The sequence below is a fragment of the Perognathus longimembris genome, chromosome 23, assembly GCF_023159225.1.
Source record: "Perognathus longimembris pacificus isolate PPM17 chromosome 23, ASM2315922v1, whole genome shotgun sequence".
Classification (NCBI taxonomy): Eukaryota; Metazoa; Chordata; class Mammalia; order Rodentia; family Heteromyidae; genus Perognathus; species Perognathus longimembris.
Window position 1 is genome coordinate 25,232,280 of NC_063183.1, and position 22,528 is coordinate 25,254,807.

The following is a 22,528-nucleotide window of genomic DNA, read 5'->3' on the forward strand; positions in this document are numbered from 1 at the left end:
ACAAGCCAAGTATTAGATGGAACAAGTGGGGTAGCACCCCATATTGGTATGGAAAAATCTATTCTGTTTAGAATGTAAATAACCAAATACAAGTTTCTATGTCTCCTTCCAAGAGTAACCCTAAAAGTCTAGGCAATAATCTTGGATATTTCCATGGGAGAAGAGTCTGCCACTTAGAATACTATACAGGACATTCTGAAGGATACTTTAACATGAACCTAAACAGCCATATTACTCCTTTCCCCTTCCTTCCTCAATTCTGAGTAATCACAGACCCCACTGCCTTCACTTCTGAGTTCTACTCCAATGATAGAAATGACATGCCAGTTTGATTATTAAGTTCCTAGAAATTATCTTTTAAAAGTCCAATGTGTGACTCCTTCTGAGACTCCCAAATCCCATGTAAGGGGATCTCAATTTCCTCAAGTAGAGAGTTTTCTGATGAGCCCTTGTTACCATCTTGAGGTGGAGCAGAGGTTTGGGACTGAATGCTATCTCTCTGTGTGTTTCTTGTACTTAAGTGTGTTGGTAAGGCTGAATTTGAATATGGACTTCAGCACCGAAAAACATTAAGCACAAAATGGGCTGAGTCTAAAAAAACCTAAACCCTGAATTTGCTAACAAAGGACTTAAAAAGCTAATCTTCAAATCCACTTGAGAAATTCCTTATTTGAGCAGGAATCAATTGAATGAAAGACAAAATTTTAATCAGTACTTAATAGATGCTAAACTTTCTCCCTAAGGGGCAAGAAGAGCCTTAGATTTAACCTTAATGAAGCTACCACTACTTATTAAATTATATGATCCACAATATATTTCATTGACACTAACTACCTAAATAAAATAAACTATTCCTAGAAGCTACCCTGGAATTGAGTATAATAATTGGTTTAAGAGTTTGAACTTTTATTGGCTTAAAACTACCCAAGCAGCATTAAATCATAATTAAGAGATGATAAGGTATTTCAGGTCTCCAGAATTTTATGCCAAGTATGCACTCCAGAATATTCCATATTCCACATGGTATAGTTAATCATTCAAGAAAAAAATGAATTAAACTACATTTGTTTTGTTTTCACTAAGTCAGTTATCTTAGTCATTTTGTGATGCTCTAACACAAAGCCACAGTTAAGTGTGTTCAAAAGAGATCTGTTTCTTATAATTCTAGAAGCAGGGAAGTTCAACGTCAAGGTGCTGTGACCTGCTGAGGGCCTTTCTGCTGCATCTGGGACAAGAGAGCGAAGCAACACATGATCCAACAGAGCAGGATGTGCCAGCATAGTTTCTCCCACTTAAAAAAAAAATTAAACCATTAACGCCATCATCATGCACCACACATCCATTACCTCATCCAATCCTAAATATCTCCCAAAGGCCTCTCCTCTCAACACAATCAACATATGGATTTGAGAACTAATTTTTCCACCTTTTGAACAATTTGAAGACAAATTCAAACAAGTGTACAAGTATTATAATTCTCCCCTTTGTTGGGAATCAGTGTCATTAGTAAGTGTAGGATAGATATGAAGGTGTTCAATAATACCATTTCTTCTTCCTCAGCACACAGGAGGAACAAATGTGTCCAATATCACTGACATTAGCTTGGAGCCAGGAGATTAACTCTAAGCCAATAGACTTGACTGGTCCTTTAGAATTCATTTCCTTAAGGAAGCCCTGCACTTTTTCCTACTAACTGGAAATGGTATCTGTATATTTATATACCTCCATTCTCATATCCTCAATTGGAAGAAAGCAAGAAGTAAGTCCTTTTTTGTGTTAAACCTCTGAGATTAGGGGGCTTTTCTCCAGCATGCCTCTGTCATTAATAAAAGGGGCTCAACGCTGTTTACAATAAAAATAGTGGAATCTGACTGGTGTATGTGTGTGTATGTGTGCATATGTATATATATATGTGTGTGTATATATATACATGTATATATGTATTATGGAATATTATGGACATAAAGAAAAATGAAATCAACATTTGCAAGAACATAGATGGAATTGGAGGCCCTCATATGGAGCAAAACAAGGCAAGCTCAAAGATCTAGATACATATTTTGCTCATAGACCAAAAGACATTTATTCATGGATAAGTACATATATAGACATGTCCATGTACTAGTATGCATATATATAACATGAGGCTAACTAAGGGACTACTTAGGAAAGGCAGGAGGAAAAGTGAATAATTTTGAAATATACCATAAGTATATATGAAAGTAGCATAATAAATCTCAATGAAAGCTGTTGATCAATAGAGAAATAAAGGACATGAAACAATAACCAGGCTATGTTGAAGTAGGTAAGACTTGTGGGAGAGGATTGGCTAATGGGGGGAGGTGGGGAGGGAGGAGGTGTGTTGTGTGAATGGGGATGAATACAGTCAATGTAGAGTAGATTGTTCACATGGATGAAAGCAGAACAATAAAACTTGCTGAAATTGTTATAGGAAGAGAAAGATTAACAGAGGGGAGACTGGCTGGAATTATATATATGAGAAGAATGGAATTATATATATTTATATTATATATTCTCATATATATATATATATATACACATACATACATACATATATATGAGAAAATGTTAGGAGGAAAGTCTGAGGGAGGAACAGAGGGAGGAAGGGAGGGAGGGAGGAAAGGGAGGCAGGAAGGCAGGCAGGCAGGCTCAAGCCCAATATTCTGAGTCACCTTAGCATGGTACATCATTCTTAAAAACAAAATGAAACAAAACAAACAAACAAAAAAAAACCTCAGGTCCAAAAGGGAGCAGTGAAAAAAAAAAAAAAACCTGAATAATGTGGACTGTGGAAAATAAAAAACAAACCAGAAGGCAAATGGAGGAACTGAGGGAACTAACAGTTGACAAACCAGAAACTGCAGAAGTCCAGGCAGAACTGAAGAACATACTTAAGCTGGCCTCCTTGTCTTCCTGGTAAAACAGGTCACTTCCAGGAAGGATATCCCAGAGAGCTCTCAGGACTATACTTGGTGTTTATCTCTTGCATCCTTGCTAAAAGTGAGCCCTGGACTCTCCAGACAAATTGAAATGCGCACTGCAGAAGAGAGACTGTGTGGTCTGCATATCTAATTTGGAGACTTAGCTATTAACTCAGAATACCAAAAGTACCATAAAAACTGAAGTGAATGAATCTCCAATCTGAGTAGTTTCCTGTAACAAAAGTAGTAATAGCTAGAACTCTTGAAGAGTGAATTTATTCACATATCTCACTTTTCAAGTACTCTTATCTTTTTCCAATTTGAGAACGAAACACAAGGATTTCTTCAAAAGTCTCGGTGATGGGCAGTGATGGGAGGTTCAGTGCTCTAAGATTTTTTTGGCAAGCTTGTCCACAGAGATTGGAGCTCTTCAATTAAAGCCTGTTTCCTGATGGCAAATTGAACAGTGCCTCTCATTGTTTCTATCTAACTGCACTTAACAAGATTTCAGGTAGTGATTCTTGCAGGTAGACTGAATGCAGAAGAGTGAGAAGGATGGGAAATGAGGAAGGGAAGTGAGACATGTAAGTAAATATGAATTTGGAAGATTTCCATTTCATTCTTTTGAATGAATGAATGTTGGCTAACACCATCTCTTGGGAAATCAGCCAGGCTGCATAGTCTTGCGGCTTCTATCTGTATATTCAATGAAACCATGCAGATTTTTGCCTCTGCTGATTCTAACTAAGGGAGATGGTGAAAATCTGAACCACTGATTCTTCCAGGCCTATACTACAAGGAAAGATCTTGTCATGGTATCTCCTCTTCAGGGGAAAGACATTTTCTCAAGCTTTAGGGTGATGGTCATCTCTTTATTTGTTGCATTTTAGCAACTATTGACTAGGGGTATGCAGAGCCAGTCATTCTCTTTCCGCTTAGAAATAATAAGAAAAATGAACATGGAGCCATGGCCCTGGTGTGTTGTCACCAGAAGACCTTGACTTGGGGATCTTGAAATAATTCTCTGTACCTTACCTTTACCTTCACAGGCTAATCATCCTATGTGAGAAATTTCACCTATAGTTAAGACACAAAAGCCATATACCAGGTGAATATAAAGGAAGGAGGAGAGACACTGGGACAATAAGTTATATACAACGAAGGGGGAATATGCAGCCTTGTCCATCCAATTCCTTTAATTACTTGGTTGTGGAATCAAGTCTCAGAACTTCATTGGTGACCATAAGCAATGTGCATTCTCTCCATGAAACTTGTAAATGCCCATTTTATCATCTGAAATTCTAATGTCAGATTCTCCAGGGCAGGATCCTTTTTAACCTTTTTAAGCTTTCCCTCCATGCAATTGAAATCCATCCATCCATCCATCCATCCATCCATACATACATACATACACACACATACATACAGAGAGAGCACAATGCAGCACACATGCACAAATACACTGTTTCCCTCTACTTAGACATCCTTTAAATATAAAGAATAAAGAAAGCATCACTGAAGTAAATGAGAATACTAAAAAAGACCACTATTCTTGACTGAGAAACAATGGCTTCAAAAAAAGGGATATTGAAATGAAAATGATAAAACACATGCTTGCTTTGACTTCTGCTCAGTTCTCTCCCTCCCCAGATGTTCTGTGCAAGCTCACATCTTTCCCTACCACAGGAAGAAACCTAGGAAGTCCACATGTCTCCCACTCATCCCTGTATCAGTCTTGCTTTGGAATTTCCCTTTCTCTAAACCAAAGCTAGTAGAATCTTCTTTAGGAGTATCAGCCGGATTTGAAGGAAAGTTAATTAAGCTAATTCACATTAAGTTTATGACTAACCATCTCCCCACATACTCGTTAACCCACACAGTAATGTTTCCTTATTAACTCTAACTGGTGAAATTTCAGTCAGTATATAGAGAACATATTTAGGGATAAAAAGATAAGCATTTGCATCCAGAAAGTTAAAAATAAAAAAAACACACATCTTGTCTTTTACCCAGCCTCTGATAGGATGGTGAGCCCTTTCTTCTTATACCAATTTCCTGAGTCAAGATCAGTGAGCCTCCTCAGTCACATCTTTGTCTCTCAGTCAAAGGGTCTGTGGCAAAGTCTTTTACAGTAAGCTAGGACAGGATGTGATTTGTGTCCATTCTCAGTTGATCATTATATAAGTAGAGAAGGATGTGTCTCTGCCACACTCTCTCATCTCCATGTTGAGAAGTTCTTCCCTTCTTTTCTCTACCCCCTTGCTCCCTCTGCTCTCTGCCTAAATGGGCTTGATGTACCACTTTACTAATAAATGAGATAATATTCCAAGATCTGGAATTGGACATAAGGATTAGAAACTTTCTAACAAGCTTTTATGTGGGCTTTGTGTTCTGAATATACTTTAATTAGTGAGAGAAAAAGGTATTGATTTGATGTAAGGGGAATTTGGGCACTAATATAAGTGTGTGTGTGTGTGTGTGTGTGTGTGTGTGTTCTGAATGAAATACAATATTTCTTCCAGAAGGCTAAAATCAGAGAAATCAGTCATTGCTTAACATCTTACACTTAGCTTTCTTACAACCTGACTCTGATCTAGAATCTGAGTGCATTTAGTATATTTGAGAAAAAACAACATATATGTGTACCTTCAATCACTGTTAGTGAATAGTTGATGACTTTTTAATATAGAAAGGTGAATTTTACAGTATGCAGACTATATTTCAATATACATTTGTTAAAAGTACTCTGAAATTAAAGCTGAAGCTATGGGTGGTACAACATACAAAGAAAAATGATTTCTAACAGTGCCACCAGTCCACAGACCCATCCATCAAACCAGGGAGCTGAGAATATAGAGATGTGGTTGTATGATCAGCACAGGGCAGATGGAAATAACAGGACTTACAACAGAGCCAAAATAAATCTTGAAGCAATGTCTCAAGACAGGGTAGCCCCAGTGGTAACATTCACCACCAAACTTGGGATTCATAGGAAAACCCCAAATCCATATATATCTGTGGTACCAACAAGAATGTATCTCCCTTGACAAGAACCAAGTGAAATCACCCCACAGAGATGATTGTTCTGAGACTCTTTTTCCATTCTTCTTTGTGCTTACTAAGATGACAAAAGAAGCTCAAAGTGCTTAGAAAAGACATAACTAGCTGCCTTCCTGTGATTTCTACCCCAGACCAGCCTCAGAGTGAAAAATATCTGCTGCTAAAAAGAAACTGGGAAGTCTAGACTTGAGTTTTAAAATGCAAAGTCCATGTACATTTAAGTAGCAAAACACGAAGTGGTATAATTTCCAGTATCATCTGGTTTGCTAGCTCCAAAAACAGTAATGTTAAGTATTGCCCAAATCCTTTTGCTAGACAGTGTTCTCTCTGTGAAATCTACATGTTGTACAAGGCTGCTTCTGGTATTATGTAAATAAATTAGGAGAGTTTTCCATGTTCAAAATAGACTGTGATTAAAAGATTCTTACTCACTTACTGTTTGAAAAAGAAAAAAAGAATTTCAAGAGATAAGATGAATTCACCAAAGCTGACTCTAGTACAATGAGTATGAGCCATACTTGTTCTCTAGCAATCAAGCATGTCATAAGCCTCTTTGTTAGAGAGGAGTAGCCATGTGTACAGACTTAATGAGTAGCACTTAGTGAGACCCTTTACATAAAAGACGTGGGTCACCTCACTTCACAACCTTGATGTCTAAAACCAGCCACAGTAGATACATGCTAAAGGCTTTCTAAGCCACTCAGCAAATGAACATTGAGTGTGTGCTTTGTTCTCCATATTTTATATCTGGGATCTGTATCTTTTCCCTTTCACAGAGACAACTCTAGTTCCTAGCTGTATCCACATATTTAATCATTAGCCCAAATCTGCAGGTGCACTGGAATGAAGAAGCACTATTAAGATTGCACCTACCAACGTGCATTTTTCACAAGTTCATAGTCTTTCAGTAATAAATTTTCATTCATGTCACTGTTTTTGGTTTCTGTACTCTGTGTTTTGTATGTAAGCTTATCTGATTTGGGGAGGGGAAGGGCAAGCACAGAAACAAACAGTAGGAAAAAGGGTGAACCAATTCAGCAGTGAAACCCACTGGAGACTATGTTGGAAATGAACTATAATACTTGGGGTGGGGAGGGGAAGTCAGGAAGGGATGAACTAGGAAAGAAGGAGGGAGCGGGTGACACGGTTCAAAAGGAAATGTACTCATTACCTGACTTATATACTCATACCTAACTGCAATCCCTCTGGACATCACCTTTACAGCTCCAGCTGAATTATGCAAAATGGAGATATGGAAGACCAGGTTGTAAAACATTACAGTCTCCTTAAATCTTCCCAACTAATCCTCTTCACCACTGACAGCCAGATGCCCCCCCTCCAGACATCCTTTAGCAGGGATGAAGTGTTGGAAATGTTCCCTTCCCTGGAATTATGGCCAGTGACAGCTCTGTTCAACAGATAACACCAAATCATTCATATGAAACCAGATGTTTCATGTGTACCTTATAACACTTATTTTACAGCCTCTTTCAGTGCCTGCTCTCAAGTTCAAACTACTTGGGCAGCCCCATCTTCACTATTCACAGCTAGAGTTAATTCTGCCGCTTAGAAATATCCTGAGAAATTTCATACTTCGCTCTGAGGAGCAGCATGGAGCTCTTAGAAAGATTTTGAAAAAGAACTCACCTAAATATGTGAGTCACTATTAATTACTCCTGTACTTGAAATGGACCAGGAAGAGAGTGGGTCCACATTCTCCTGTGCTCTTACGCCATTTTCCCTTAGAAACTATAGGCTAATTTAGAAATATAAGCCAAAGGAGAATTTAGCTCTTAAATGGATTTTAGGGAGATTAATGAAGTAAATACTAAAGCAATAACAAAAGTAAGCTGCAAAATATAGGTAAACAGTTCCTACTTATTGAAGTAAAAAAAGTCTCCTCCATTAAAAAAAAATGAAGACATCACAGAAAAATGTCCAGATAGCACATAATTTATGGATAGTCAAGCTAAATAACAGTGAGCATTAAGTTGGGAAAACACTTGCCTTGTAATATAATAGACTAATATTGTTATATAAGCCAAACAGAAAATACTGTTAGAAAACACTTCATTTCCCAGAAGAGAAGGTACAAATGCCAAATATTCTCAAAAAGGAAAATATGAACATAAAGAGAAAATTTCAACTCCTGCAATTCTTAACTTCAAAATGTACATATATTAAAACGAAAGTTCTATAAACTCATTTATTCATATAAAAAGTCTGAATTTCACAATAACTATGTAGTTATTATACTATGTAGTATAATTATGTAGTTATTTTCTGTCCTGGTTACTCATTTAAGTAATTCAATCCTTGCAATAACCCTAAGGAGTAAGCACTATTATTTTTATCATTTCTATTCAACAAATGAAGAAGCAAAGCTAAGTATTGCTTCAAATCATAAACTCATAACTAGAAAGACAGAATTATTGTCTCAATCACTATCCACTGTTGCCTAGATTGAGGAGAATGGTATGGCATTTATTTATACATTTATTTATAAGTTTATTCATGACTGGTACCAAATTTGTGAAAGACAGTCTTTTGTATGTAGTCTTGACAGCAATTTTTAGTAGCTGAAGAGATTTAATCTGAGGAATCCACCTTGAAAATAATGCTTAAAATAATTTATAAACAGAGAAACTCATGACTTAATTTATCTATAATTACTCCACCTCCCCCTCAAAAACCCCTAGAAAACAGTCTAAGTGCCAAATGTTAAGAGAATGATTTTGTTGTGATTTAGAGAGACAACATATATTTGGCATTTAATAGTAAATGGCATTTAAGAGCTTTTATAATATAGGAAATACTTGGGATACTAAGTACCAACCAGCCAAGCACAAGTACCCATTCTGGTGGAATCTAAGTTTCCAGGGAAATAGACAGCATATTAAGTAAACAGATTAGGCATAAATTAAAAGCTAAGTATGACTGAAAAGAGAAAGAGACGATCAGAGTGATGGAAATTAGGGATGTTGTGGTGGCACAGGTAGCTGGCAAAATTAAGAAGAGGTAAGCATCACAGACACAGTAAGGTTTGAGCAAAAACTCTGAGAAACAGATAGATTGACTAAGTGAATACCAGAAGGAAGAGTGCTTTCTTTCATATATATATATATATGTATATATATATGTATATATATATATACATATATATATTATTATCAAACTGAATTACAGAGAGGTTGCAGTTTCATACATTAGGCATTGGATACATTTCTTGTACTGTTTGTTGCCTCTTCCCTCATTCCCCCCTCCCCCTCCCCCTTTCCCTTCCCCCCCTCACGAGTTGTTCAGTTCATTTACACCAAACAGTTTTGCCAGTATTGCTTTTGTAGTTGTTTGTCTTTTTTTACCCTGTGTCTTTCGATTTTGGTATTTGCTTCCAATGAAGTGAGCCAGACCCAAAGAAACATGGACTCTACGGTCTCCCTTATAGGGAATAATTAGCACAGGTTTAGGCAAGTCACAGCAGAGGATCACAGGAGACCAATAGCTATACCCTTACGAACACATAAGATAATGCTAAGTGAAATGAACTCCATGTTATGGAAACGATTGTTATATCACAGTTGTAACTACTTTCAATGTGCCATATGTAACTGTAGTCTCTATTATGGATGATCTTCTTGTATCACCTTCCTGTGGTTGTACCTACACTTTCTCTGTATCTTATATTGGAAACCGGGTATACTGCTATTAGAACAAGGAAATTGGAAGAGTGTTTTCAAAAGAGAAAAGAGCTAAAGTACAGGCGCAATAGCAGATGCCTGTCTACACACCTGAAGAAAGTTTGCAAGAACACTCATGACTTTGTTCCTGTTGTCTTTATTTTCAGGCCATAGACCATGGGAAGCCAGTACATGTTATAAACTTTAATGTCCCATAGAGCAGACTTCAATTAGCTGCAGAATTGATGACCAAACACTCTAAGATATCCACCTATGCATAAGTAACTCAGAGGCATATTCTATACTGCCTCCTAGAGCAATGGTTCAGAAGGGCCTAAAGTTTTCTTAAAATTCAGATTATGAACTAGGCACTGGTGGCTCACATCTGTAATCCTAGATACTAAGGAGTCTGAGACTCAAGGATCACTGTTTGGAGCTAGCCCAGGCAGGAAAGTCCATGAGACTCTTATCTCCAATTAACCACCAAAAGGTCAGAAATGGAGCTGTGGCTCAAGTGGTAGAGCACTAATCTCAAGCAAAAAGAAAAGGCTCAGGGACAGTGTCTAAGCCCAAGTTCAAGGGAGGGAGGGAGAAAAAATAAAAACATAACTGGGAGAAAATGAGAGGGGGGGGACACTGATAAAAAATGTACTTATCACCTGATATATGTAACTGTAACCCATGTATAACCCATGTATATATATAAAATCAGGTGATCTAGGATAAAGCCTGAACTTCTGTCTCTTAAACAAATTCCTAGGCAACACCAGAGTAAGTGGTCTGCAGGTTACATGGGAAGTTGCAAGGTCGTAGAGTTTTATTCAGCAGAATTGGGTCGACTTGCCCAAAGCATAAACACCTTTTATCAACTTCCTTGTGTCCCTGACTCATTCTATGCCTCCCACACAGGTCTTCCTGGCACTCTAAAATAAACTTATTGTATTCACTTTGTCTTTGGGCCTGCTTGGATAAGCCGTCATCATAGGAGCGTGTCTGATGGGCTAGAGGGACACAGTTTATCCAGCTGATTGGAGCAGAATGAGCAGAGTCAGTAGTAGGGAAAAAGGAAAAGAAGGTGGTGAAAAAGGTAATAAAGGAAAAGTGTGAGTCCACTGTAAGGAATTGGGTTGGCTTTCAGAGCAAAATGAAGGGCTAGGAGAGTCTTGCATGGAGGCTGGCGCGAGGATATACCTGCTATCGGTGGTCTCCCGCTGGCTCCTGGTGGTCAAGGGCAGAGCAGAGAGGGCAGAAACACAAGGTAGAGATGATGGGGATAGAGGAAGATGATGAGGAAATATGGATAGGGGCTTGGAAAGTAGTCAAGTCAGTGGACACCCAAGAGGTACATAATGACATTTAAAGCCATGTAGCAAAGTATTCAGTACTAAGTCTCAGTAGAAAAAAAAGTTTAAGAATTGGTCCCTGCATACTTAGGGAAGAATCTAAAGTTTTAACTCCTCTGAACAACGAATGTAATGTTTATCAAAATAAATACCAGGAAGTGGGGGGATGAACAAAATGGGGGCACAAGAATAGAGGGAGGAAGGATGAGTAAATGTAGTCATTATATTCAATGTACATTATGTAAAAAATGAATTATATAACTAGGGCAGGGACAGGAGGGGGGAAAAGGAGGGGAAATGAAGGAAGGGGTGCCACTGACCAGGAACGATTATACTTATGATCTGACTTATGGAATTATAACCCCTCTATGCAACCACATAATAATAATAAAGAATTGGCTCCTGAAACCTGTCAGTTTTAGGAAACTGGAATCCTATTATGCTCCAAGTCAACAATGCCTGTGTGGAGAAATTCTAAATAGTTGTTATTTTTCTTAACTCTTATTAGCTCGACTGCAGTGTTATGCCTGTGGAGCCAAAGACCCAAGGGATACAGAGCATCCAATGACTTGTCATTCTATCTCATTGTGGCCCTGACAGTTGGGAACAATAGAAAAAGAGTAAAAGCTCTTGACAACTCAAATGAGGCAATAAAGTTAAACGAGATTTCACAAGTATTGCGTGAAGGAAATTGATGAAATGGAAATAAAATGTGTCTTGAGCCATAGGAGAAAACATTTAATTGTATTAAGAAAATCAAATGAGTACAAACCCTGATTAAGTTTAAAACTACAAATTTAAACATAATTACTTGACTGGGAAATTTTTTGTGTTATTGGGATTTGAACTCAGGGCCTATGCTTGCTAAGTAGACACTCTACCACTTGAGCCACTGCTCCAACATGTATGCAACTAGATGATATTATGCTAAGCGAATTAAGCCAGGTACTAAAAATTAGATACTGTATGATTTCACCTAGGTGTGGAATTTTTTTTTTCTGGTCCTGGGGCTTGAACTCAGGACCCAGGCACTATCCTTGAACCTCTTTGTGTTCAAGACTAGCTCTCTACTACTTGAGCCACACTGCCATTTCTGGCTTTTTCTGAGTAGTATTAGAGATATGAGTCTCATGGACTTTCCAGCAAGGGCCGGTTTTGAACTGAAGAGTAGCTAGGATTATAGGCATGAGCTATCAGTACCCAACTATATGTGAAATTATAAAAATGTCCATTGTAGCCTGGTTCTGGAGACTCATGTCTATAATCTTAGGCACTCACAAGGCTGAGATCTAGAGATTGCGGTTTGAAGGCCAGCCATAGCAAATAAATCTGCAAGACTCTTATCTCCATTTAACCAGTAAAGAAGGCTTGAAAGAGAAGGTGTGGTTAAGCGGTCAAGAGCCAGCCTTGAACAGAAAAAGTCAAGAGCAATAGGCCTTGCATTCAAGCCCCAGTTCAGGACCAAAAGTAAGTAAGTAAATAAATGAATAAGAAGCTGTCAATCTTATAGAAACAGAGAGCAAAAAGATGGTAGCAAAGGCTAAGGAGGAGTAGGAAGAAGAAGAAGAGATAAAGGGAAGATGTCCATCCCAAAGCATCAAGTTTCAATTAAACTGGAGGAGGAGCTTACAGTGATCTTTTGCACTGAATGGCAATCCATAGTGAATGATAAATATTGTAAATTCCATATCCCCTAAAGGAATGCATTTTCAATGTTTTCATTACAAAAGAGAGATAAATTAGGGAGGTGAACAAGGTATTCATTAGCTTCGCTGAATCTACTTACAACATATATATGGATCAAAGGCACACATTGCACCTTGTAAGTACATCACTATCATCAAAGAAAAATCGAAAGAGACAATTACTTTACAGTATACAGGCAATTCTAGAGTATTAAAAAGCAATAATACTAGGTCAAAAATACTGCTATGGGGCTGGGGATATAGCCTAGTGGCAAGAGTGCCTGCCTCGGATACACGAGGCCCTAGGTTCGATTCCCCAGCATCACATATACAGAAAACGGCCAGAAGCGGCGCTGTGGCTCAAGTGGCGGAGTGCTAGCCTTGAGCGGGAAGAAGCCAGGGACAGTGCTCAGGCCCTGAGTCCAAGGCCCAGGACTGGCCAAAAAAAAAAAAAAAAAAATACTGCTATGCACTACACTATAGTGAATGATTTTGCAAAAGAGTTGGCTTCTGCTTCTATCAGTACCTCTACATTCAGATTCAAGGAAGGTTCTTGGGAGACTCAAGACAGATGAGAGAAAGAGAGAGAGAGAGGAGAGAGAGAGAAGGAGATACAGAGATGTCAGGTAGGTAGGTAGATAGACAGATAGATACATACATAGATTGACTATAGATAGAGATGAGAGATAAAGAGAGACAGCAAAGTAAGCCATACCCGGAGAAACAAAGGTTGTATGGTTTCCTTCATTTGTGGTAGAGAGAATGAACCTATAAATCTATAAGTAAACATGTTGGCTGGTTACAAATGAATTACCTGACATATAATAGACTCTACGGAGAGCTCAAATAGTACAATAATTTAGAAAGACTATGTCAAAGCAAAAAAAAAAATCAACAACAGGAAATGGGCACATCCAAGGTGGGTGTGGGGGACTAATGAGAGAGAGGTAGCAAATAAACGAAGAGGTGGGGAAAATGTAATCAGAATCCATTATATAGGCTGGGAATATGGCCTAGTGGCAAAAGTGCTTGCCTCGTACACATGAAGCCGAGTCCCAAGAAAACAGCCAGAAGTGGCACTGTGGCTCAAGTTGCAGAGTGCTAGCCTTGAGCAAAAAGAAGCCAGGGACAGTGCTCAGACCCTGAGTCCAAGCCCCAGGACTGGCAAAAAAAAAAAAAAAATCTTTTAAAGAGACAGAGAGTAAGAAGGTTAGAGAAAGTGTCCTGTTTGTGATACCTACCACACTTTCAACTTCAATGAGTTTGATTTTTTTTTGTATTACATATATAAGTAAGAACATTCAGTGCTTGTCTTTGTGTTTGGCTTATTCACTTAACATATGATCACCAGTTTCAGCCATCTTGTCAAAATGACACAGTTTCATTATGTTTTATGGCTGAAAAACATACTCTACTGTGTATGTGTAGCACAGTATTTCTATCCATCCATTAGTCCACTGACACTTAGGTGATTTCCACTTCTTGGCTGAGGTGAATAGAAGAGCAGATACCTCTTCAAGATACTGTATTTTACTCTGCACTTAAAACTGTGTTTCATATTGTTTTTAATTGTGCGTGCGGGTGGTATTTGTTGTTTTATTACAAGGATGTATGTTACCATACCACTAATTCATACAAGTCTGCATACATATCTCTGGCTCCAGTGTTCAGTAATTTGGTTATTTTGAATCCCTACCACAGGAATGACTATGGCAAAAGCTCCCCAGATCATTCTAATAACCAGCTAGACTGGGGACCTCAGGGTCTAACATATGAAAGTATCAATTTCATGAAATTTTTATACATTCAAATTTCATATTCTTATATGGAAGCTAAAAATAATCTAGTTAAATGGAAACCAAAATAAGCTAGCAAAGTCCTATGGACATTTAGAAAACAAAACTCATACCATGATTTAAAAAATAGTAATTATGTTAACAATATCACAGTTTCTTACAGAACAAGATTCTTGCTTTCCTATTAGGAAAATGACGTCAAACTGACTTCAGGCTTTCATTTCAAGCAAGATGTATTCACCCTTCAAACATACCATTCACAAGTAAGTGCTGGACTATATAAATTACTGAGCCTTACAAACCCTTTATTTATAAAATGGGCCAAGATTTGAAGTAGAAAGACTGAGAGTGAACTATTTCATATGAAATACTCCCTCTCCTAGAAGATTTAGTTTCCTTCATATTAGTATTGTTGGCTCATGAAAAACCTTGAGTATGACATAAGCCTGATGGCTGACTCTCTTCTCCATCTTTATGTTTTTTACAATTTGAATATAAATCAGTCTTTGAAATACAGAAGAAAGTGCTCTCTACACAATGAAAATAATGATCCATTTAATTCTGGAGGCACTACATATTAAGTGTGTGATATTAAGTAGTTTCTTATGAATGTTTCCTTACCAGTAAGTAAAGCAGGACAGTAACAGAAATGAATTCACAGTGATACTGTGAGCAGGAAAAGAAGGGAAAACAGACAAATTGCTTAGGAAGTACGTGGTACACAGTAAGGATGAATACTAACTAAGCTTGTATCTCTAACCATGTTTGTAAGGGCTCTGAACATAGTCATATAGTAAGGGCAGGCAAATATGGTCATAATATTCAATGTACATATATGAAAATGGAACTAGGTAAACTGAGGACATGGGTGTGTTAGGAAAGGTGGGGGAAAATGATAAAAGGAGTGACACTGATGAAGATGCATTGTACTCGTAAACCTGCATGTTGAATTGAAATCCCTCTGTAGAAAGATAATTACAAAGATAATTTCAGAATAAAATTTAATAGATGCACTGTAGTCACAAACTATTTGCACTTGGATTTAACTTTGAAGCTTCCGCTTTTATTTCTTCTCCTTTCTTCCTTTCCTCAAGTACTTATCCAACATGTAGGAAACCAAAAAAGGGAGTGGTATAGGCACTGTGCAAAAAAAAACATAATAAGAAAATAAGACCTCAGATCTCCAGATTGCATTTTTGAAGAGGAAAAGAGAAATATACATAGATATCTGGCAGAAGTTGGGGCCATAAGAAGCAGATAAATGGGAAATTAAAGGAGACAACAGTTTATTTCAGTGTGTGTGTAGATAAAAGATCAGATAATCCCTAGTAAGATGCTGAGTTTGGATCAGTTACCTAAATGGGGCCACTCAGCAAGGCCCAGCAACAAGGGCAACATTGACCTCATGGGGAACTTTCTGGCTGCACACACTCCAAAATCTCTTACTCTAGTGAAGATTCTCAAAAATATTATCACCAAATACCCACATCTCAGGTGAAGATTCTCAAAAATACTATTACCAAATATCCCTATCTCACCAAGACCTGAAGACAGCATTGAAACAATTCCAATGCCCAAGCTTGTGTTATATAAAAGTATGTCAGGGGAACAGCACCCTATACAGAGTTTTCTAACAAGGTGTTTATGGCTGAATTTGTGCAGGTTAGTCATGAAGAAAATATGGCATTGCTACCTCACCATGACTGGGCAGCCAAGGGGAGAAAAATCTGTTGGCATTTGTCCAATGCCCAGTAAGCAGATGGCCTTGGGCATAAAACCACCATGACAACTGGCACCTCACGGGGATGCTCTGAGCAGGGAAAAGGCCTGGAAAACATCCTTCCTTGGCTGCCCTTCCTTCAGAAGCATATTGGTAGCACAGGATGGGGAAACTGCCTGCCTGCTGCAAGGAAGAGTGAGATGGCCTTTAAAATCTAGGCTACTGCAGCCTCCTGGGTAGTCAATCTGGTGCCTTTCAGCATCCAGAGAGGATCTTAAGGATGTGTGTGCCGATTTCCTCTAGGACAGGGGATATCTGACAGATTTCATTCAAAGTCAGCTCAGAGAACGAGAGCAAGCCATGTTCCAAGATGTTGGCTGATAGAATCTGAGTTCTCGCTAGCTAAGCTTTGAATGTCAGGTATAGGGAACAAGATTGTTTTCTCTGATTTAAAATGCTTACATTGGCAAGTAGATAGATAAGTGTATTTCTGTGTTCCAAAAAGTGCCACTAGACATTTAAGTGGCACTTCTTCTGTACAGAAGCTTGCTAACTTGGAATTTTTACTTTTTAATTTAGTTTGTAAATGAATTTTATGTGTATTAAAAGCGCACAATATAAAAACTACATAGGTAAAATCTGAATATCCTATTATTTATCTATATCACAGTTTCTTTCTTAAAAGTTGAAGATCCATTCTCTTGAAGTTTATGATCTTATTCTATATATGATACTGCCTGTTTCCTGACCAGCTGATTCAAACTCCTATTATCTCTCTCCTCTCCCCTTCTCTCTTCTCTTTCTCTTATGCACACAGAGTTGTGTTTTGTCTCTTTGAATAGACTTCTTTATACCAACTACAAAGAGAACACAATGTTAAATTTTTGGTTTGTACCTCCAATAAATTACCATCTGAATCATAAGAAGAGCCTGTACCCAAAATTACAAATGATATGAAAAAAGTATTAATTTAAATTATTTTATGTAACATTTGACCACTTTGCATTTTCAAATCAGTTTTTTAAAACTTAATTTTATTGTCAAGGTGATGTATAGAGGGGTTATTGTTACATACTTAAGGTATATTTCTTGTCAAACATGTTACCACTTTCCTCATTTATCTCCCATCTCCCCTCCTCTCCAAATCAGTCTTAAGTGTAGATGAGAATGACTTACCCTCTGAATAAAACTGTTTCAAAATCACAGCCAATACCCCTGATATCACTGTAACTGATTTTGGTACCCTGGATATTGTATATACGTGTATTGGAACTAGGGAAGGGAAGGGGAATATCAAAATGGAGAGACAAAGGATAAGAGACAAACCAATACAACAGCAATACTTACAAACTATATGCTGTAAACCAACTGTACAACTCATGGGGGGAGGGAAATTGGGATAGGGGAAGGCAGGGGAAAAATGAGGGAGGAAGTAACAAGTTGGATAAGAACGTTACTCACTGCTTAGGTATGAAACGGTAACCCCTCTGTACATCACTTTGACAATAAATAAATAAATGAATAATTTAAAAAATTACAGCCAATGCACCATAGATCTCTTTTAACTGAATTCTATGGAGTATGTTGCTTTCTATAGGTGGATTTTTAGAGTGGAGAAATCTCATTTTTATTTCAGTTCTCTTAGGGTTTGGAGTGATTGAACACTAAAGGTATTTGCTTATTCAGTTATTAACCCATATCAACCAGAAAATGGCCAGTTTTTTTTTAAAAAGTCTGGTAAGTTTGGCAAAAACAAGCCGCAATCAGCTACTGACTACATTAACTATTCTATCCTATTATTTGAGCAGATTATCAATAATGACATGAATTTATATTTATTAAACATTATATAAAGTAAATATTTTAGGAAAAATTAAAAGGCTATAGTTAGGAAACATTAATAAAATGTAACCCATTAAAAGAGATTATAATAATCCCTAAAATATAAAGTAAGAAAATAAAAATCAATGGTAAGGAATTTAGATGAGTACACATAAGGTTAGGTTAATGAATACAAACATAAATAAACTCAAATATTTATACATAGGTACCAAGTCTTTGATCCAAAATTTCTTCCTTAGGAAATTTAAAATAGTTACATAAAATATTCCTCTTCTCTCAAAGAGGAAACTTCTCTACTCAGCCCCCTTACTAATTTATCCTCAATGACATTTGACCATTCAGCCATGATCTGGGGTCTTGAATATATTATTCTTCCACAACAGGAGCAGATAAGGAAGTTTATGTTGATTCATGAGACCACGATTGGTGGACCCTAGATCTTCCTACCGTCATGTTCCAAACTGTTTGATGGGAGGAGCTGTTAAATCTAAATGTCCATCTTTTCAAAGTTATGATTAACTACACCTTTCTTCTCACTCCTATAAACCTAATGGAACTGAAGAGCAGACCCCAGGCTATGGCTGAAAGGGCTGTCTTTTGATTTCACTATCTTTTTTTCCTTAACAACCAATGCCACAGAATTGTTTAATATGAACTATGGTGTGTGTCTAAACTTAGCAAGAAATCTTGTTCAATAGTAGGGCAAAATGTAGGCTTATTTCAATATGACCTATCTGAAATATGGTTGGATTTAATATCATGAAACCCAACTCGTTGGGAATACTGAATACAAAACAAATTCACTGCATTAAATTATCCCCAAGAAACACAGAACACCCTCTTAAACAGTACTACTCAATGTTAAAACATGATTAACTTATAATGTAGTATTTAAATATAAGTACCTCCAGCCAGGATCTTCTCTTCCAATTCTGCCATCTGCTTCTTATAGGCTCTTAAAGCTGCTTCTTTAAAAGAGGGGCGGATTCTCTTTGGCTTTGTGATTTCCACAGGTGGTGATTCAGGGATGTTTTGGTTTTCATCTTCTCTTATTTCCATTTCTACGGATGATTCGTTTAAGGGTTCCAATTCCCCTTCACTCACTACATCATCTGCCTGCCCTTCATACCCCTCATCTTGTGGTGTTTCATAAGGTGTTTCATAGGAAGGGTGGTCATACTCCTGCATTTGTTCATCGGCTTCTGTAATACTAGTCCTGTTTTCTAGCTTAGCAAGGACTTGTTCCATCACTTCAACATAATCTGTCTCATTATCAGCCACAGGTTCACCATAGTCTTCTTCTTCTTCAGCTTTGTAGTAATAGGGCTCTGTGTAGACATCAGAGTCAAGGGTTGTACTTGATTCATTTGCAGTTGATTGAGATAATGTGCGAAATCTGCCCATTAAGGAAGAACCACTGTCCTCATATCCACTCAGACTCTGTGTGCTTTTGTTCCATACCACTTCCAAAGCTGATTTAGCCCTCTGAAGGGTAGATCCAAATTTTGGGAAGCTGAACGTCTTATCAGAAAGGTCAATGCTTAATCGACTATGCCAAGATTTGGGTGGGGCATCCTCTGAGTCATCGCTTTGCAGTTCACTTTGACTTCGATACATCATGGACAATTGGCCCTGGTTTTGATACAGTTCATTAGAATTCGCTTCCTGAGAAGAATCATACTGGCTAACCCACTGACCTTGTGGTTCATTATCCAACCCAGGGCATGGAGATGAGTTATCATCTTGGGTTAAATCGTAGCTTTCAGAGTCATCTTGTAGGTCACTGTGGTACTTTCCCAAGTCTTCTAGGTCTTTATTGAGAACATCCAGCTGTTGGTCAGACAGACTATTTGTGTCATAGTCCAAAGCTTCCTGTGTGGATGAATCTAAGCCTAAATCAGCCCCTTGCTCTATTTGATTCCATTCTTTCCATGGAGAAAGATCCTCATGTAGAGAGAGCTGAGAATCAGTATAGTGACTTCGATCTCCAGATGCACATGCCATGCTGTTACTCATACCACTATCCACAGTCTCTGTATTTTCAATGTTGCTCTGTGCTTGGATACTGTGAGGACTCCCATCGAATCGCTGGTCATACAAACTCAGTGTGCCCTCCTGTTTCCGCTGCCAGAGTTCCCGGTCTGAAGATGACAAAAGAGAACTCCCATTAGTTCTACTAAAATATTGGTTTTCTGAAAAATCTTCTGAGTACGATTGGCACAATTTGGAAAAGTCTGACTCAGAACGACTAAGTTTCGCAGTGAAAAAATCACTCTGTGAGTGCCAGAGAGGTGTTGCCTCTACATATTGGGGTGTGGTTTGCTTCTCCAAATCATTTGATTGTGGCAACTGGGGGGTCACTTTAGCACGATCTGATTTATTTGAAACTCTGCTGCTATTAGCACTTTTAGTCTTAGATCTAGCACTGTGCGATTTTGAGCTTGACTTAGAAGTACTCCCCTTTGTGGGAAGCTCTGGCTTGGAAAGCACAGCATAACTGTTTCGATTGAGGTCAGAGTCCAGCTCTCCATCACTGTCTTCAGGTGACTGCCAATTGTTTTTCTTGATTTTGGGCTCTGGAGTAGACAATTTCATGTCCATGCTCTCATAGGTCTGGGAAGATGGTATGCTTTTCTCTTTTCTTTCTCTGACATCGTAAGTCAGAATATCTGTGGAGATCCCAATGCCAGCTCCTTTGAGTTTATAGGATTTTTTTAAGACAGAATCCCTTTGTTGAGGAGTTTCAAAGTACACAAGTATAGGTCGAGGTTTTGCGTTTGGGCAGTCCCTCTGATGTCCTATCCTCTGAGCAAATTCAATTTTAATAGCATTTGGTGCATCTGAAAAACCCATTTTATCTATTAAAATATGGTACACCACACTTTCCACGTATTCGAATCTTTCTTCCGGCACATTTAAAAATCTCAGGCTTGTCTTGCTCCCCGTATGACTTAAGTGTTTAATATAATCATGGATATCTCTTGTTTCTCTTCGAGACTGAACAAACCCAGTGCGTAGTTGTTCAATTTCACTCTGTACAACCTCCACACTGCTGGAGATCTCATCAATGGAGTGCTTGAGAGCGTTGACATGCCCGCGGAGTTCAGAAAGTTCTGTTTCAATCTGACTTATTCCCTGAAGTTCCTTAAATATCATTTCCATGACATCATGCGTTTGGCTAATACAGCCAGAGGAGCTGAACCCAGGCTCTAGAGCATTGGCCTTTGGGTTTCGAGCTGTCCTATCCAAAGACTTGCTTCTTATCCCCCAAGTTTTCTTCATGGTGCTCAACTCTGAATCTGAGGAGACACATTCTTGACTTTTCTTCCATTTTCTCAGTTTTCGTAAGGCTCCTAGTTTTAAGCTATGTAGAGTACGCTCCCCATCAGAGCTGCCTTCAGAGGGGGCCAGGCTGCTTGAACTCTTTCTGTTGCGTCTCACTGGCATGGTGTGTGTTGACTGTTCCTGGTTTTCGGTACTGCTCCTTAGTTCGTTAAATGATTCAGAGTAGGAACTCTCAATGGAAGATAGCTCTTGAAGCAGATCTTCATTATCAATGCTGGTTACGTTAGTATTCTTCTGCAGGCCATTGGCAATAGCTACTCGATAACTAAATGTTGGAGAGAGGGAAAAGTCTCTGTTAGCTTCTTCTTCTTCAATAGATAAGTTGCGAGCAGATGAACACTTTGCAATTTTCTTTACAGTGCTTTTCAAAGTATTGGAAAATTTGGGGGGTTTGGTCTGGCCAGCAGTAGGAAAATCTTGATTCTTTTTCTGCTGATGATTCTCTTTTTTTTTGGTTGTATTTCCCAATTTCTTTGTAAACATTCCTTTGTAAAGCTTATGGATATAAGGTAAAATCAGGCTCTTGAAAAGATTAGCCACCATGGAGAGCAATTAGTACAAACTTTTCTGCTCCAAAGAAGTAAACAAGCAATCAGGATGGAAAGCTGCGAATGCAAGGCAGACATCACTGTTCAGATGCTCTGGGAATCACTGGAAATAGCAGGAAAGGCCACAAGGTCACTGTCCTGTGGAAACCGGAAGCAGAGCTCCATTTATGAAAGATTTTCTCTCTTGGAGGAGAGGGTTTTTGAATTTCTCTCATTTCCACATAGCTTCCTGTAGAGGCTGAAAAGGGACAAATATTAAGATAAGTGTCAGGATTCAATTCTCTATTCCACTTCTAATATTTTCAAAGGTATTCATGACACATAAAGATATGACAAAAATTACAGGGAGGGCAGAGAAATATCTGGATTTAAATACAAAGTTATCTAATATAACTTATGCCTTTTCTAAAAGTATTGCTAGATAGGCATGATTGAAACAGTTAAAAAAGTTAATGAAGATTAAAAAACATTGATAAAATGGCAATTTAAGTAGAGATATCAATTTCATGATGCCATTTCTCTTTTATTTTCTTTCCTCAAGTCATGTTTACTTACAGAAACATAAGGATT

At 38.0% G+C, this 22,528-nt stretch overlaps 1 protein-coding gene across 1 annotated transcript in view; it reads right to left on the reverse strand.

The window, feature by feature from the left end:
- Unc13c (unc-13 homolog C) overlaps positions 1 to 22,190 on the reverse strand; it is a 280,832-nt gene extending 258,642 nt beyond the window's left edge. Inside the window, exon 1 of the mRNA XM_048332735.1 lies at positions 18,971 to 22,190. Within this exon, the coding sequence (XP_048188692.1) occupies positions 18,971 to 21,953 (2,983 nt within the window). The 5' untranslated portion in view covers positions 21,954 to 22,190. The remainder of the gene's footprint in view (positions 1 to 18,970) is intronic.
- Positions 22,191 to 22,528: the final 338 nt, after the last annotated feature.